At 49.0% G+C, this 17,281-nt stretch overlaps 1 protein-coding gene across 1 annotated transcript in view; it reads left to right on the forward strand.

Annotated features, from left to right (window-relative positions):
- Window positions 1-219: 219 nt before the first annotated feature.
- LOC135826982 (protein white-like) overlaps window positions 220-17,281 on the forward strand; it is a gene marked incomplete at its 3' end in the record, with an annotated part of 23,221 nt that continues 6,159 nt past the window's right edge. The window contains 7 exon segments of the mRNA XM_065339503.1: window positions 220-1,078; window positions 4,272-4,407; window positions 4,932-4,980; window positions 5,771-5,838; window positions 10,993-11,114; window positions 15,157-15,228; window positions 16,497-16,598. Of these exon segments, the coding sequence (XP_065195575.1) occupies window positions 608-1,078; window positions 4,272-4,407; window positions 4,932-4,980; window positions 5,771-5,838; window positions 10,993-11,114; window positions 15,157-15,228; window positions 16,497-16,598 (1,020 nt within the window).

A 17,281-nucleotide genomic window follows, 5' to 3' on the forward strand; every position in this document is an offset into this window, starting at 1 on the left:
CCTACATGAACTCACATCGCTGAGAAGACGACTGTCATCATTGACTCATCATTCATCAATCATGCTGTTGACGGATGAGTTCAATGGGGTCGCCGGACTCGCCGCGCTCGGAATGAGCGTTCGGCATCGCATCAAGTGTACAATGTTACTTCAAGCCACTGCATGCATGCACCATCGATCATCCAGGTATCAGCGCTGGCCGGGAGTGCTCCGCTCAAGAGTCAAGACAGGGCCGGACGGGGCAATGGGAAAACGAAGTAATTAGTTATTGGAATACGATTTGAAATTTGTAAGGCACGTGCTAGTACTACCAGGTAGTACTAGTAGTAGTATTTTCCTCGCACGATATAGCGGATATAGCGGATGAGGACGGTGAAGCGACCAGGGCAATAGAGAAAGGCAACGCATTGCCAAGTTTGTTTCATTTTCCGATAGAAAACGTGCGAAAGCGGCACAACTCAATCGTTTCTTAGTTGCAGGTTATACGAGGCCGGAGAGAGCGAGAGAACGAGAGAACGAGAGGGGGAGAGCGAGAGAGCGGGCGAGAGAGAGAGAGAGAGAGGGAAGTAGAGAGCGAGAGATCGAGTGTTCCGCAGCGGGTGTAAACATGGCAGTGTCCAGACACATGGACGATGCGGAGCTGATCGAGCTTGACCCTGTGATCGGCGAGCCGCGTAGTCCGCCGCCATCCGCTATTCCGCACGCTGACAGTGCACTCGCCGGCGACGTGCGCGAGCGGCCGACTCACACGAGTCCTAGTCGACTCGGTATCGGTGCGATGACGCGGCTGAGCTCTCGCTCTACAGTGCTACCCCAGCTGGAGGACGAAACGAGGTCAAGTGCGCTACAGCCAGTGGCGGTACGGGATCATGCTGAAAGCCGGTGGCAGCACACAGGCAATAGAACGACCACCACCAGCAGCAGCACCAGCTGCGGCAGGGTGCCGAGGACCCAGACCCAGACCACACTGCAGATGGCTGTGGAGGGCTTGGAGTTCGGCGACGGGAAGGCGGCGCGACGGAAATCGCAACCACTACTGCGCAAGACAATTTCCACGAGTACGGTACAGGACAAGAAGGTGAGAGGCTGACTAAGTGTGTTTGCGCTTGTCATTTTAGAAAATTAATAGCATGATCCCTACCAACCTTTGCAAACCCAAGATCGGGACAATTCCGTACGTAGGTATGAAGATGTATACACATCTAGCTGAGGCATGCGACAAATGCGCTTTTGGGTGGCTAGTAGCACCCCTGAGATATCGGGACGGTCACGGTCAGATCAGGATACTACTACTAGTAGGCAGGTATGTAATATATGTGTCGGTGTTGGTGTAGCACCCGTTCCGACTGGTCCGGCCCGCTCACACGACTCATAGCCAACTCACATGACTCATAGTCGACTCGTACGACTCATAGCTAGCTCACACGACTCATAGGCGACTCACACGACTCATAGCCGACTCACACGACTCATAGCCGACTCACGCGACTCATAGCCAACTCACATGACTCATAGCTGACGCACACGACTCATAGCCGACTCACACGACTCATAGCCGACTCACAGGACTCATAGCCAACTCACACGACTCATAGCCGACTCACACAGCTCACACGACTCATAGCCGACTCATAGCCAACTCACACGACTCAAAACCGACTCACACGACTCATAGCCGACTCACACGACTCATAGCTGACTCACACAGCTCACACGACTCATAGCCGACTCACACAGCTCACACGGCTCACACGACTCATAGCCGACTCACACGACTCATAGCCGACTCACACGACTCATACCCGACTCACACGACTCATAGCCGACTCACACGACCCGTAGCCGACTCACACGACTCATAGCCGACTCACATGACTCGTAGCCGACTCACACGACTCATACTAGCCGACTCACACGACTCATACTAGCCGACTCACACGCCTCATAACCGACTCACACAACTCACACGACTCATAGCCGACTTAGTGCGCTCAGGTTGAGCACTCCAGTTCTTCCCCAGCTGGCCAGCGCCTGACCTTCAGAGTAAAACCTGCTCGGGTGATCGCTCGGATAAGGCGACCACCTGTCCAAGAAGACCACTGAAACCAGGATCAAGTGATGCTATTTCCAGCCGAATGACCCTGGATAAGGAGACCACCTGGTAACAGAGACCACGTTTTGAAGGTCCCTTGAGCGGTCGGTCGTCTTAGACACGTTTCATTGTATTTGTACTCTGTGTATTTTAAGGATCCTCCGTATTTTGAAATCGTTGACCAACCCCGCTTGTGCAACACGGGTTGGGTTTCCTCGCCAATCGTGTTCATTTCCGGTCAAGTAAATAAGCGACGAGGCGACAACAGTTTCGAAACTGCGAACAAAAGGACGAGCTGGATCGACATGCGTAACGGCTTTTTTTTTGTAAAAATGATTGTCTAGCACGTTATTTTTTTGTTTCTCCATGTTATTGTCACATTTTTCCTAATAATGCCGCGACACATGTCGATCCAGCTCGTCCTTTTTGTCCGGTCAAGTATCCCTCCCTTTCGGCGGAACCAGCTGAAATCACAGTGCTACATCCCTGAGTCTGATGACCGACCGTCTTTTTCCATGCCTGTTTTTCCACACACTATCCATAATCAGACTCCACACACTATCCATAATCAGACTGCACACACTTTCCATGATCATACTCCACACACTGGTCGGCGATCATGTGCATCCGCGGTGCCCGATCGTCATATCACCGTCCTGTGAATGCATTGCGAGAGTTGGCAATCTCGGAGGGCCGGCTGTGGGGTTTTGGAGACGATGGTGGGCAGGACAGTGCCCTTGTATTTTCCTGTTTTTTCTCTCATTTTTGCGTTTTTTTAGTGTTGAAAGGATCTCACCGGGTACTCGTTAGCTCGCTCGCCAGAAACTCGGCTCGTTTGTGCGGCGAGCTCGTTTGCACTAACGAGCATCGTATACGTTACAGTATGCACATTACAGTACAGTCAGTGCATCTAGTGAATCACTGTTCGAGCGAAAGTCATGCTTAGTCGTTTTGGAAGTTTTTTTCCCGCAATGCAGCGAAGAACAGGGCTACTTTCAATCTTTGAAAAACGGTCTTGTCTTACAGTGGCGGCTGAACGAAGGTGCAGAAAAGACATCTCGACACCAAATACCTGTCCGAAGTGAAGCCAGTCAAAAGCAGCAGCAACCCCAGCGCTGGCGGTGAAATTCGAAGTAGCTGAAATTAAAAAATATCATCTTTGCCACATCAGTGAAACTCGTTAACTCGCTCGTTAGTGGAACTGTTCGCTCGTTTGTTATAGATACGCTCGTTTCAACACTAGTTTTTTCACACATACAATTGTTTTCATTTTTTGGTGTTGTGTTCTAATCATTCGCCATGCCACTGTCAATTGTATTCTGTTTGCCCGTAAAAGAGGCCTGCATGATCTCCACACACTTTCCATGATCATACTCCACACACTTTCCATGATCGTGCTCTCGTGCCCACACCATACACCTTCGCCAGTCCGCACTTTTCCGAGGCCACGATCAGTGATATCACGTCGCTGCACTTCGCTCGCCAACACCTGGGTCGAACACAGCAGGGCAGGACGGGGGCGACTCTTGAGCGCTTTCCGTGCTGAACGCCCATCATGGCAATGCTCGGTATTGATAGCACCGAACCACATTGAACTACAGTTCATCTGCGAAATCGGGACTCTGATACACTAAACATTTCTTGATCGATTTTCACCATACACACTTCATCTATAGGCTTAATAAAACAACGGCTATCATATTTTTTTGACCTTGACCTGCTATGTATTATTTTACCTATATCTTTTAAAGACATTGACTTCACGATCTTGAATAAGAATGAAGTAAGACTGTGAAACGCCCTATGAGCCCCGGTTTGGTGAATGGACTGCAGGTCTACATCCTTACTGCCTTTCCGTGCAGAAGTATGTGCACATACGCTGCACTGCCAGAGTGGAGGAACCCCTTGAAGGATTCGAATATGTACCCGCTATCCTACTAACATATTTATATATGCTTGTGTGTGCGTGTGTGTGTGTGTGTGTGTGTGTGTGTGTGTGCGTGTGTGTATGTTTGTGTGTGTGTGCGTGTGTGTGTGTGTGCGTGTGTGTGTGTGTGTTTGTGTGTGCGTGTACGTGAGTGTGTGCATGCACGCGTGTGCGTGTGTGTTTGTGTGCACGTGTGCATGCATGCGCACGTTTGTGCATGTGTGTGTACGTGTGTGTGTGTGTACCCAACAGTCTTTGAAATCTGGCAAAATGAGCATCCGTTCCACACTCGGTGATCGTGTCAACCTGAGCTGGCACCATCTCACCGTGACGCTGCCAAAGAACGAGAAAGAAAAGCGCCACGAGCCAAAGGTCATCCTCAACGACTGTGAGTTCAGCTGCCTGTCTGTGTGATTGTTTGGGCGGGCGGCTTGAGCGTGTTGTGAGTGCACTCAAACTGCCCGTATCTGCCCCCCCCCTGGTTTTGATTGTTGCTCCAACTGCACAGTGTGGTGGTGGTGGTGGGGGAGGGGGTATGTGTGTGTGGGGGGTGAGGTGAAGGGGGGGGGGATGTGGGGTGGGTGTGGGGCATTATTTTCGGCCTGGGCACTTTGGCTGAAATTGTGTTGTGGCTGAAATTTCGTTTTGCAAGGTTCAGTGTGACAATGTATACAGGCAAGCAGTAGTACAAGCCAAAATGTTAATGCGGTCGAAATGTGTTTTTTCAACTTTTTTGCCCTGGGAGGCCGAAATTTTAATGCGCTGAAATTGTGAACTTAGTGTGTACGTGCGCGCGTGCGTGCATGCGTGTGTGTGTGTGTGTGTGTGTGTGTGTGTGTGTGTGTGTGTGTGTGTGTGTGCATATGGGTATGTGTACGTGTGGGCGTGCGCGTGTGCGTGTATCATCTGCAGTAAGTGGACGCATTCAAGCCGGACAGCTCATGGCCCTGATGGGTGCAAGGTATACTGTGACCCCCCCACACACACACACCTCCTGTACTTAGTACCTTACTTCAGCTATGATCTGGGGTGAGGGGGGGGGGGGGGGGTGAGGGGTTATCCAGGGGTTGTGATCCAGAAGGGAGAGGGGGGAGGTGATCCAGGGGGGGGGGGGAGTAATCCAGGAGGGGGGGGGGGGGGTTGTGATCCCGGGGGGGGGGGGTATGATGTGATCCAGGGGTTGTGATCCAGGAGAAGGGGTGTGAATCTTTTGATCAAGGGGATGAGGTGGAGGGGGGGGGGGTTGAAGTAATTCTTCAATGTGGAGATTATTGTGATGACATTGTAGATCAAAATGTAAAACCTCATCCTGATTACACACGGCCCTGCAAGATTATGGTTGGTTGTAAACGAAAACTCTTCAGTATGACTCGAAGGGTCGATTTTGTGTGGGTCAGTTCTAAATAGGGATGTGGCCACTGGTTTGCTGTAATTATCACGAAACTCTCTATACAGTGAAATGTGTGTAGGACGACCGCTCAAGGGACCTTCAAAGTGTGGCCTCTGTTACCGGGTGGTCTCCTTATCCAGGGTCATTTCACTGGAAATAGCATCCCTTGGTCCTGGCTGCGGTGGTCTTCTGGGACAGGTGGTCGCCTTATCCGAGTGGTCTTCTTGACAGGTTTTTGTGTAATTCAGCTAGTTTGTTATAAGTGGAGTCGACTGTATTTGCTACTCGCAACGATGACATTTTGCTTTCTGTGTTTCTTTGGTGTTTACTTTGTTGGTGTTTGCGTTCGTTGCCCGTCCAGTGGAGCAGGCAAGACGACTTTCTTGAACTTGATCTCGGGCCGCATGTCCAGTGTGCTGCAAGTGCACGGTGAGTGTGAGACGGCTCATCAGGTGCGCGGGAATGGACTCGGACGGAGAGCCAAGAATTAATTTATACAGCAGAGAAAGGAGCAAGGAACTACACGTTACGCTATACTGTGTAACTGTCCAGTAACACCACCTGTTACTAAACAATACAATGTGTTATCGCATGAGCTGATTGTTCAGTAACCGGTGGTGTTAGTGGACAGTATAGCGTAACTCGTAGTTCCTTGCTCCTTTCTCTTTTGTTTAAGTGTGAGACAGAACCCATTTCACCTTCAGATCAGTAGGTACAGTACAACCTGGTGTAAGCGACCTCTGGGTTTAGCGACCACCTGCTTTTAACGACCGTCTTTCCATGCACCGACAGTTCTACACAGACACTGTGGGACCTGGTTCTAAAGACCACCTGCTCTTAACGACCGTCTTTCCATGCACCGACAGTTCTACACAGACGCTGTGGGACCAGGTTCTAAAGACCACCTGCTCTTAACGACCGTCTTTCCATGCACCGACAGTTCTACACAGACGCTGTGGGACCAGGTTCTAAAGGCCACCTGGCTTTAACGACCGCCTTTGCTTGCACCGTGGGGTGGGCGGTCGCTTAAACCAAGTGTTACGGTACGTGACTGTGCAGGACTGCCGGAAGCAGGTTTTGATTGGTCCAGCAGTGACACATGGCCTTTCATACAGTTTGTGTATGATATGGAGGGTATACACATGACTTTCATACAGTTTGTGTATGATATGGAGGGTAGTCACATGACTTTCATACAGTTTGTGTATGATATGGAGGGTAGTCACATGACTTTCATACAGTTTGTGTATGATATGGTGGGTACACATGACCTTTCATACAGTTTGTGTATGATATGGTGGGTACACATGACCTACAAGGTGCTACAGTCGTCCCTCTCTAATCCGGCACTTGTTTATCCAGCACCCTTGCAAACAAGCACACTTTCTGGCAAAACGGATTTTTTCAGTTCGTTTTCTACGCTTTAATCCGGCGCTTGAATTCCGCCTCCAGCGGCGATTTTCTGCAACAAATCACTCAAACTGTACGTAATTTGATTTTCTAATCCAGCAGTTGTACACCGTGTACCGTCAGGGAGCATTGTAAGTTGTAACATAAACAACACATGTAACATACACTTTGGAATATCCTTTGCCAGTGCACAGGATATTCCCAAGTGTATGTTAAAGACATGCATTCCACAAAGTACTTGGATTGACACGGAAAATCCCTACGTTTTAACAGGTGGGCCGGGTTGGAGGGCAGGATTTGATAATCCAGCACCCTTGCCTATCCAGCAGAAAATGCCGTTGCAAAGGGTGCCGGATTAGAGAGGGACGACTGTAACTAAACTATTTCGTTCCGTGAATTATCGATAAGGCCACCCTTTGTTAATTCATTGTTTAATGTCCTTTTTTTTCGCGAAAAGGTACGCGGGAAGGCGAAAAAAACGAAAAGCCCATTCCAAAAACTGGAAACCCCAATCAAACATTTTGACCAGTAAAGCATGTGATATATACAATATTTCTGGGTCTAACGGCACTTGCAGGCATAGAACAACACTCTTTGATGGTACATTGGAGCACATGCCTGATGAATCCAACAAAACAGGTACATAGCATGGAGTTAGCATGTCATGAATTCATTACATCTGGATTTTTACTAGGACACACACCGTACGATATTTAAAAGCCAACAAAAAAAAGAAAAAGAACACAAGACAAAGGCATGCCCGGGAGGCAAGATTATAAGTTTAAGGTCATGATCGGCACACTGTGAAACTACACAATCATGTATTTACAACTTCGCATATTATTGGTACTACTACTTTCTTGTTTTTTTTTTTCCGGTCGGAGGCAAAAAGGTATGCGGGCGCGGACGTTAAACAACGAAAAAAGAAAGGGTGGCCTAATGCCGGATGGCCCCAAAGGCGGCGGCTCAGGGGACCTTGTAAATGTTGTCGCGGTGTACCAGTCGAGGGAATCCCTTGTTCAGGGAACATTCGGTTTTTACACGAAAACTCAGGCGTTGATATGGAGATTGACAAGTACGCACGGTCAAATCGCGCCGTGCGCCCGCCGTGCGCCCGCGGCCCGAAAAAGAGGAAGATGGATGCGCTGCGAAGGCCTCTGTTCTCATTGAAAGAGATGTGGCACAATTTCGATTTGCCTTGAAGTATCAGTCCCTCTTTTGGTAACTTTGCGGAGGTAACCCCAAAAGTGCGGAGGTTGTACAGTGTTTTAGCCTGGCCTGTAAGGGTTTATGGAGGTTTTGCCCGAAAAAAATTGAACTCTGCCATGTCTTTCGAGAGAGAGAAGCGACGAGAAGAAGCCCGTTTTGTATTTTCAACATTTTGTCATCATGGGCAAGATATCCACGAAGAAGAGACACTCTGGAGGTTCTCAATACCAGTTTGCGTGCAAGAATCCCTTCCACGATGAGTGGGAATCGCCTCGGCATAGCTCCAAGGATGTTCGGGTTCGCAAGTGTATCCTGGCAGTGTTGTCAGCGCTCTCTGGACGAGACGTATCTGCAATTTGTACTGAGGAGCTGCGGACGACTGGCTGACTTGAAGGATTTAATCACCAACCACCCTCTGTCACGACGAGCCTCGGAGGGGCGATAGCTATGGGGACTCTGTAGCCTGACATGGTAGATGCCAGCGATGATGTTCCTCTCCCAGAGGTAAGCTCCTGCGATGATGTAGATGATTCTTTCCCCCCTGTCTTCAGCCAGCCCCTAGAAACCTCCTCAGCCTCAAACGAAGTACCGGTAGATAATGTTGAAAATGTTGATAATGTTGAAAATGTTGATTCTTTGAAGCGTTTAGAGAGAGTGTTGGTGGCCAAAAAACTGTGCGTTGGCTGCATTGTCGAAGATGCATTTGCAGAAGGATAGCAAAATTGAATTACTTGAGAAGGAAATAATTAGTATGAAAAAGGAAAGTGTAGGTTCGCTTCTGAGCACCTCGGAAGGTCGCTTGGACTTGCTACGTAGGCTGTGTGTGGCTGAGCAGCCGCAGTTCAAAGCAGATGTGTTGAGTGCTGTTGAGTCAGCAAAGTCAAGTAGATCATTGCAGAACTTGCTGTCCATCCCGACGGGTCAGTTCAGCAACAAACCCTACAACAAGTTTGTTGAGACGTTTGTGACGGGCATGACCTCAAGCACGTTTGCACTTGACTTCTCCGTTGCCGACCGCCGCACAGTTCTTCAAGCGCAAGCCATGGAGTCTCTCTATGCTGCTGCTAACTTGAATTACTGTGCAGAATTCCATGTTTTGCTCCAGGCAATAGTGTACAGCATCACCCAAAGCAAGACAACCCTCGACAGCATAGTCCAAATTTAATTTTCATTCTTCAGTGGGGCTCGTGGTGGAATCTGGGGTGTTCATCGCGGTGGGATACGAACTGCTTCTTGCAGAGCATGCCACTGGGTCAGCTCTTGCTGTTGTGACACTTGTCGAGCTGGTGGATCCTATTCATAGTGGTTCAGCGTGATGTTTGTTGACTACTAGCATTGCTCTATTGTCCAGAAAGTGTCAATTTCTGATGACGCATACATTATTATCATTTTCAATGTTGACATTCTGAGGTGAATTGATACCAGACTATGGTGTTTGCACACAACAAGCATCCAACAGGTGATGTTTGAAGGACCAGCATAGTCCAAATTTAATTTTCATTCTTCAGTGGGGCTCGTGGTGGAATCTGGGGTGTTCATCGCGGTGGGATACGAACTGCTTCTTGCAGAGCATGCCACTGGGTCAGCTCTTGCTGTTGTTACACTTGTCGAGCTGGTGGATCCTATTCATAGTGGTTCAGCGTGATGTTTGTTGACTACTAGCATTGCTCTATTGTCCAGAAAGTGTCAATTTCTGATGACGCATACATTATTATCATTTTCAATGTTGACATTCTGAGGTGAATTGATACCAGACTATGGTGTTTGCACACAACAAACATCCAACAGGTGATGTTTGAAGGACCAGCATAGTCCAAATTTAATTTTCATTCTTCAGTGGGGCTCGTGGTGGAATCTGGGGTGTTCATCGCGGTGGGATATGAACTGCTTCTTGCAGAGCATGCCACTGGGTCAGCTCTTGCTGTTGTGACACTTGTCGAGCTGGTGGAGGGCAAAATCTCGTCCACAGGGTGCGAGCTGTACGTGTGTCGAACTCCAGAAGGAGCGACCACCACGACCAAAACCTTGGCTCCACTTCCAACATGCAACTCTGCGGCCTGCAGAACACAAATGAAGCGAAGCCTTCATGACAAATTGCGCAAGTTCAGAATTGCGATGTGCATTGAACTTACCTTTTTTAGGAGTCCATTCTTCCGTCTTGAAAGGAAATTTCTTCTCCTGCTGTCACTTGAAACGAGGCCAGTGACTACATTTTTTCGACCTTTCTTCTCCTGAGCCATTGGGTGTTGAACACTGCGAAGAGGCTTGAAAAATCACCAAGGATCACTCGAGAAAGAAGAAAAGGCTTTCGACTTTTTTTGAATTTGGCGCACAGACTGTCGAACGCGAAGAAAATATTCACCAAAACAGCGTCGTCATCTTTCTTCCGGTGCGGTCTGCCGAGGTAAAAAGGGCCAAGGCCGGCAAGGCGGCTACGCGGGCCTACGCGCAGCTACGGATCACCATGATCACCTTGGCGACCAGACAATGTCAAGTGTTCCCTAAACAAGGGATACCCAGGACTGGTGTACAGGTGGTCTTCTTGACTGGAAATAGCACACCTCGGTCCAGGTTGTAGTGCCGGGTCCTCTGTGTACAGATGATCTCCTCATGAGAGTGGTTACCTTGAAAGGCACAGTATTGCCTGGAGTAGGGCATGGAACAGTACTCAACCGACCGGACTTTAGGGATTCTATTGCCATTCGGTACGGCCTTCAGTTGGATGGTGTCTCTCCGAATTGCGTATGCGGCTAGGCGCTTACTGTGGCACATGTCATGACGTGCCCGTGTGGAGGATATCCATCTGCTTAACACACACACACACACTCTCTCTCACTCTCTCACTCTCTCTCTCTCTCTCTCTCTCACACACTCTCTCTCTCTCTTTCTCTCTCTCTCTCTCTCTCTCTCTCTCTCTCTCTCTCTCTCTCTCTCTCTCTTCCCCCCCCCCCCTCCCCTGCTCAGGTACTCTTGCAATCAACGGCCACTCTGTTGTGTCCCGTGACGTACGCCGGGCAGCTGCCTACGTACAGCAACAAGACGTGTTTCTGCCAAACCTCACTGTCTACGAGCACCTACGTGTACAGGTGAGCCACAACAGTACAGTCTACTCGCGATAAGTCACGCACCTTTAAGTCACGCACTCGCGATAAGTCACGCACTTTTTCATCCAGGACACCCATCTCAAGAATTTTTTATTTTTCGGGATTTTGCGGATTTCGTGGATTTCGTGAGTATTTGCGAATGATGTGGTTTTCAATGATGGAGCTTGAATACTGTAAAGGTAAGAATATAATTATTATGTGCATATTTTATGAGAGCCTTCTCCCTCAGGATCACCCACGACAATCCAAGTTTGTCAGTCACAAACTTCTCCCTTCGAAGCAAAATATACTTCACTAGCCGCTCCTCAATTTTCCCGAACTGGGAACTTCTGTTGCGGACTCCCTGTGGACCAGACGGATTAGCATTGGCGAGTTTTCCAGCTTCAGCATCCCTCAGCCAGCCGCGGAACATCGCCTCCGGAACATTGTTCAACTTCGCAAATTTTCGAGCGGAGGTTTTTCCATTCTCACGATAGAGACGAACCAAACGCAGTCGATCAGCCACTGTTCGCTGTTCTTTCGTTTTCTTATGAGAAGGCATCGTCAAGCAAAGGGAAACGAAGTGCTTACACGACGGAAACAGAAGTGCGTCTTGTCAAATCCCTACGAAAACGGCAAAAGTAAAGGAACGTCGTTACTGTCTTGTCTTTCTCAATCATGCCTTCATATCGATCACGGCTTCACGCTGTGGTAGATCTACGTCTCGTGTGCATGCAGCTCAGTGCTTGTACGCGTGTTCAGCACACATGTCCATAATTATGCACAAGAAAAAATGACGGCTGTACATATGCATGACGTGGTGCATAATGTAAGTCGCGCACTCGCGGTAAGTCGCGCATTTTCTATCCCAGGACATTGTGCGTGACTTATCGCGAGTAGACTGTACTCACGTGACACAACAGTACTCACGTGACACAACAGTACTCACGTGACACAACAGTACTCCCGTGACACAACAGTACTCACGTGACACAACAGTACTCACGTGACACAACAGTACTCACGTGACACAACAGTACTCACGTGACACAACAGTACTCACGTGACACAACAGTACTCACGTGACACAACAGTACTCACGTGACACAACAGTACTCACGTGACACAACAGTACTCACGTGACACAACAGTACTCACGTGACACAACAGTACTCACGTGACACAACAGTACTCACGTGACACAACAGTACTCACGTGACACAACAGTACTCACGTGACACAACAGTACTCACGTGACACAACAGTACTCACGTGACACAACAGTACTCACGTGACACAACAGTACTCACGTGACACAACAGTACTCACGTGACACAACAGTACTCACGTGACACAACAGTATTATTATTATTATTATTATTATTATTATTATTATTAACTTTTATTTTACTAGGGTGTTTCCCACAGACCTATGGTCTTCTTACGGGAGCCCTACTCACGTGACACAACAGTACTCACGTGACACAACAGTACTCCCGTGACACAACAGTACTCCCGTGACACAACAGTACTCACGTGACACAACAGTACTCACGTGACACAACAGTACTCACGTGACACAACAGTACTCACGTGACACAACAGTACTCACGTGACACAACAGTACTCACGTGACACAACAGTACTCACGTGACACAACAGTACTCCCGTGACACAACAGTACTCCCGTGACACAACAGTACTCACGTGACACAACAGTACTCACGTGACACAACAGTACTCACGTGACACAACAGTACTCACGTGACACAACAGTACTCACGTGACACAACAGTACTCACGTGACACAACAGTACTCACGTGACACAACAGTACTCACGTGACACAACAGTACTCACGTGACACAACACTCGTACAGTGAAACCTGTCCAAGACGACCGCTCAAGGGACCTTCAAAGTGTGGTCTCTGTTACCAGGTGGTCTCCTTATCCAGATTTATTTGACTGGAAATAGCATTCCTCAGTCCCGGTTTCAGCGGTCTTCCAGGACAGGTGGTCTCCCTGACAGGTGGTCTCCCTGACAGGTGGTCTCCCTGACAGGTGGTCTCCCTGACAGGTGGTCTCCCTGACAGGTATTACTGTACCTCGTTTGTCCGGACAATCCGGGACCGGGCACTGTCCGTGACTTCAAAATGTCCGTATCTCCGAATCACATACATTTACATGTTGATAAGGAAAGACCGTACTGTAAAACCGGAAAGTCTAACGAGTCACAAAGGCTAGCGTTCTAACGACCATTGTTTTTCGTTATTTGAAGAAACGTTATCGCGAGATGTCTGTGTAAAGATGTGCATACAGATGGGTGGCCAAGTAGCCATCGTTAAAGGGGAAGTTAAGGCAAAAATTAAAATTTCACCAGTTGTAGTCTTCGGGGTGCTGAGTCGAATGGTCGTGGTCCGAGGAAGCTGAGACGCTCCCTTCCTACTTGAATCCCAATCGAACTCGCGCACTTCCACCGAAACTGGGTGACTGCGCCCTACTAGATGGGGATTTGTATGCAAAATGTCACTAAAAGCGCCATTTCGTTCTTCTAAAAGCACGGATGACCGCGATTGGCCCATATGTTGTAGTCTTTTGGACGCTGAGTCGACTGGTTTTGGTCCGAAAAGGCTGCGATGCGGCGTTCCTCCTTTATTCCCAATCGAACATGGTTGAAGAAGCGGTCACGTGCTCCTGCGTACACCAGTCACCTGGTCACCGTGCCTGCAGGGTACAACTTACTAGCCTGTTTGACCTTTTTTGGGTGCAGTCCTGTCACTCGAGTTGAACTCCAGTTGAACCTTGGTGTGAAAGTAAAGTAGTTGTCACCTGCTGGCGTGGTGACCAGGTGATTTGGGCACCCAGGACCACGTGACCGCTTGTTCAACCATGTTCGATTGGGAATAAAGGAGGAACGCTGCATCGCAGCCTTTTCGGACCAAAACCAGTCGACTCAGCGTCCAAAAGACTACAACATATGGGCCAATCGCGGTCATCCGTGCTTTTATAAGAACGAAATGGCGCTTTTAGTGACATTTTGCATACAAATCCCCATCTAGTAGGGCGCAGTCACCCAGTTTCGGTGGAAGTGCGCGAGTTCGATTGGGATTCAAGTAGGAAGGGAGCGTCTCAGCTTCCTCGGACCAAGACCATTCGACTCAGCACCCCGAAGACTACAACTGGTGAAATTTTAATTTTTGCCTTAACTTCCCCTTTAAACTTTCTGCACGCTATCATGCCAAAAAAATTTAAACCTTTAAAAAATGTTTGGTCGTTAAACTTTCCGATTTTACAGTAGATATGTCATGTGACATCACTATCTATTTCCATCAAAAGTGACTGACGAGTAGTAATATTTCCACTCAAACTCGCCCAAAGGGTGCCCGGTGGTAGACTGAAGTGCCCGTAGGTTCGCGGTCCGGATAACCGAGGTGTGAGCCTAGTACTGTCGTGGACATGGAAGTCCAGTCGATTGACCGGGGCCGGCGCCCTCAGCGCGTACAGAACAGCGCTTGATCCGATATCGGCCGATGCGACCGGCGAGCTGCAGCGCGTATGTGTGTACCGCTTACCCACGGCTGCATGGCCAGCGCCCTGGGGCCGCTAGACGTGCGACCGGATGTCCATGTCCACGACAGCACATATAGCTTTACAGTGTATATCGCCTGTCTCCCCCGCGGCCCGCGCCTGGTGCAAATCTGGCTTCGGAAAATAATTTTTCATTGCAATCAGGCTCGGCCTCATTTTCTCTGTGCTGCGCTGATGAGTCCACAAACTAGATCAAACAGTTCTGTTAGTGGATTGAGTAGCCTCACTAGCCTGTCTCCCCGAATTAAAAAAAGTCCCACTGTCTGTATGTGTCCGTACGTGTGTGTGTGTATGTGTGTGTGTGTGTGCGCGTGCCTGTGTGTATGTGTATGTGTATGTGCATGTGTGTGTGTGTGTGTGTGTGTACATGCATGCATGTGTGTGTATCCGTACTTGTGTGTGTCCGTACGTGTGTGTGTGTGTGTGTGTCCGTACATGTGTGTATGTGTGTGTACCAGGCTATGCTCCGTATGGATAACTACACCTCGGTGGAAGATCGTGAAGAGCAGGTGAACAAAGTGATGCTGGAGGTAAGTACGCTAAGGGGTCGTCCGTGAAAATCGAACTTTTTTCACCAAACGAATTATTTTAGTTTAGACCCAACTCCTCCCTCCCCCCCCCCCCTTGGAACGTAAAAATGTTGACATATACGTACAACAAAAAAACGCAAGTGCGGCCATGTACATGTATCAATGTTTTCTGAAACGAAATTGGTCAACTCCCTCCCACCCCATATCGAAATTATTTCGTTTTGTGAAAAAGGTTCGACTTTTGTGGACGACCCCTAATACATTGGATAATGCTGTCAGTGGGTGTTCAAAGATCATGCACTCAATTCATGCATAGAACAGTGAAAGAAAATGACACAAGGATGGCAGATGAAGAAGTGAGGATGTACATTAGTTGCTTCGCTGCATGTCTAATGCAGTATAGTAGAGATCAACTTGTCAGGGCACGTCGGGACCGGGCATGGTGGGACCGGGTGCATTGGGACCGGGTGCTTTGGGACCGGGTGCATTGGGATCGGGTGCATTGGGACCGGGTGCATCGGGACCGGGTGCATCGGGACTGGGCACCTCGGGACCGGGCATGTCGGGACTGGGCACCTCGGGACCAGGCACCTCGGGACCGGGCATGTTGGGACTGGGCACCTCGGGGACCGGGCATGTCGGGACCGGGCATGTCGGGACGGGGCACTACCCGTTATTTGGAAATGTCCCTAACTTGGAGCTTACATACTTATTGCTTGCAAGCAGTGACTTCTTATACCAATCACTATTGATTTGTTTGGTGCCCTTTTTTGTTGAAAAGCATATTTGGTAAGCAGAGAGGAGTCAGAAACATGCCCAGTAGACTGTAGTCCGGATATGGACAGTCCATCCAGGTTAGGGAGGTTTTGCTTTACGGGAAAGAGAACAAAAAGTTCAGGTGCCATTTTTGGATGAATGGACCGTAAGAGTGCAGACATCCTTTCCGAGTTTCAAAGAACGACCCTTGTTGTTCGTGCATGGGAAAAGTGTCGGTATTCGTGAGCGGTCGTTATTCGCAAGGCTGAAATTAATGCGTGCAGTCAAATGCTGACTAGGTCTGTTTGTGTATGTGTGTCTGTGTGGATGGGTGGGTGGGTGCGAGCACGTGCATGTGTGTGTGTGTGTGTGTGTGTGTGTGTGTGTGTGTGTGTGTGTGTGTGTGTGTGTGTGTGTGTGTGTGTGTGTGCGTGTGTGTATGTGTGTATGTGTGTATGTGTGTGTGTGTGCATGTGCATGTGTGTGCGCATGTGTGTGTGTGTACTTTTCAGCTTGGTCTGATGAAAGTGCGTGACACACGTATCGGCAGTCCTATCAAGGGTGGCCGAGGTCTGTCCGGCGGGGAGGCAAAGCGACTAGCTTTCGCGTCCGAGGTAGAAATGCTAACATTATCTATTCTAATCTTTGTTACCTGTGCATAGCAGGAATGGTCTCTCCACAACATATGAATCTGTCTCACTCATTTGCTCTCTCCACCTCCTCATCCTCTCCTCCTCCTCCTCCTCCTCCTCCTCCTCCCCCTCCTCCTCCTCCTCCTCCTTCACCCGCAATATCTTTCCTTTCTTATTGTCTCTCTCTCTCTCTCTTTCTTTCTCTCTCTCTCTCTCTCTCTCTCCTCTCTCTCTCTCTCTCTCTCTCTCTCTCTCTCTCTCTCTCTCTCTCTCTCTCTCTCTCTCTCTCTCTCTCTCTCTCTCTCTCTCTCTCTCTCTCTCTCCTCTCTCTCTCTCTCTCTCTCTCTCTCTCTCTCTCTCTCTCTCTCTCTCTCTCTCTCTCTCTCTCTCTCTCTCTCTCTCTCTCTCTCTCTCTCTCTCTCTCTCTCTCTCTCTCTCTCTCTCTCTCTCTCTCTCTCTCTCTCTCTCTCTCTCTCTCTCTCTCTCTCTCTCTCTCTCTCTCTCTCTCTCTTCTCTCTCTCTTTGTGCCAGAATATGGATGTATGTTTGTGGCGACACATAATATAATATGTACGTTCATGCTTGCATGTATATGTGCTTGTGCGTGCATGTGTGTGTGTGTGTGTGTGTGTCCGTGCACACGTGCGTGCGCGCGTGTACATGCA

The sequence above is a fragment of the Sycon ciliatum genome, chromosome 11, assembly GCF_964019385.1.
Source record: "Sycon ciliatum chromosome 11, ocSycCili1.1, whole genome shotgun sequence".
NCBI lineage: Eukaryota > Metazoa > Porifera > Calcarea > Leucosolenida > Sycettidae > Sycon > Sycon ciliatum.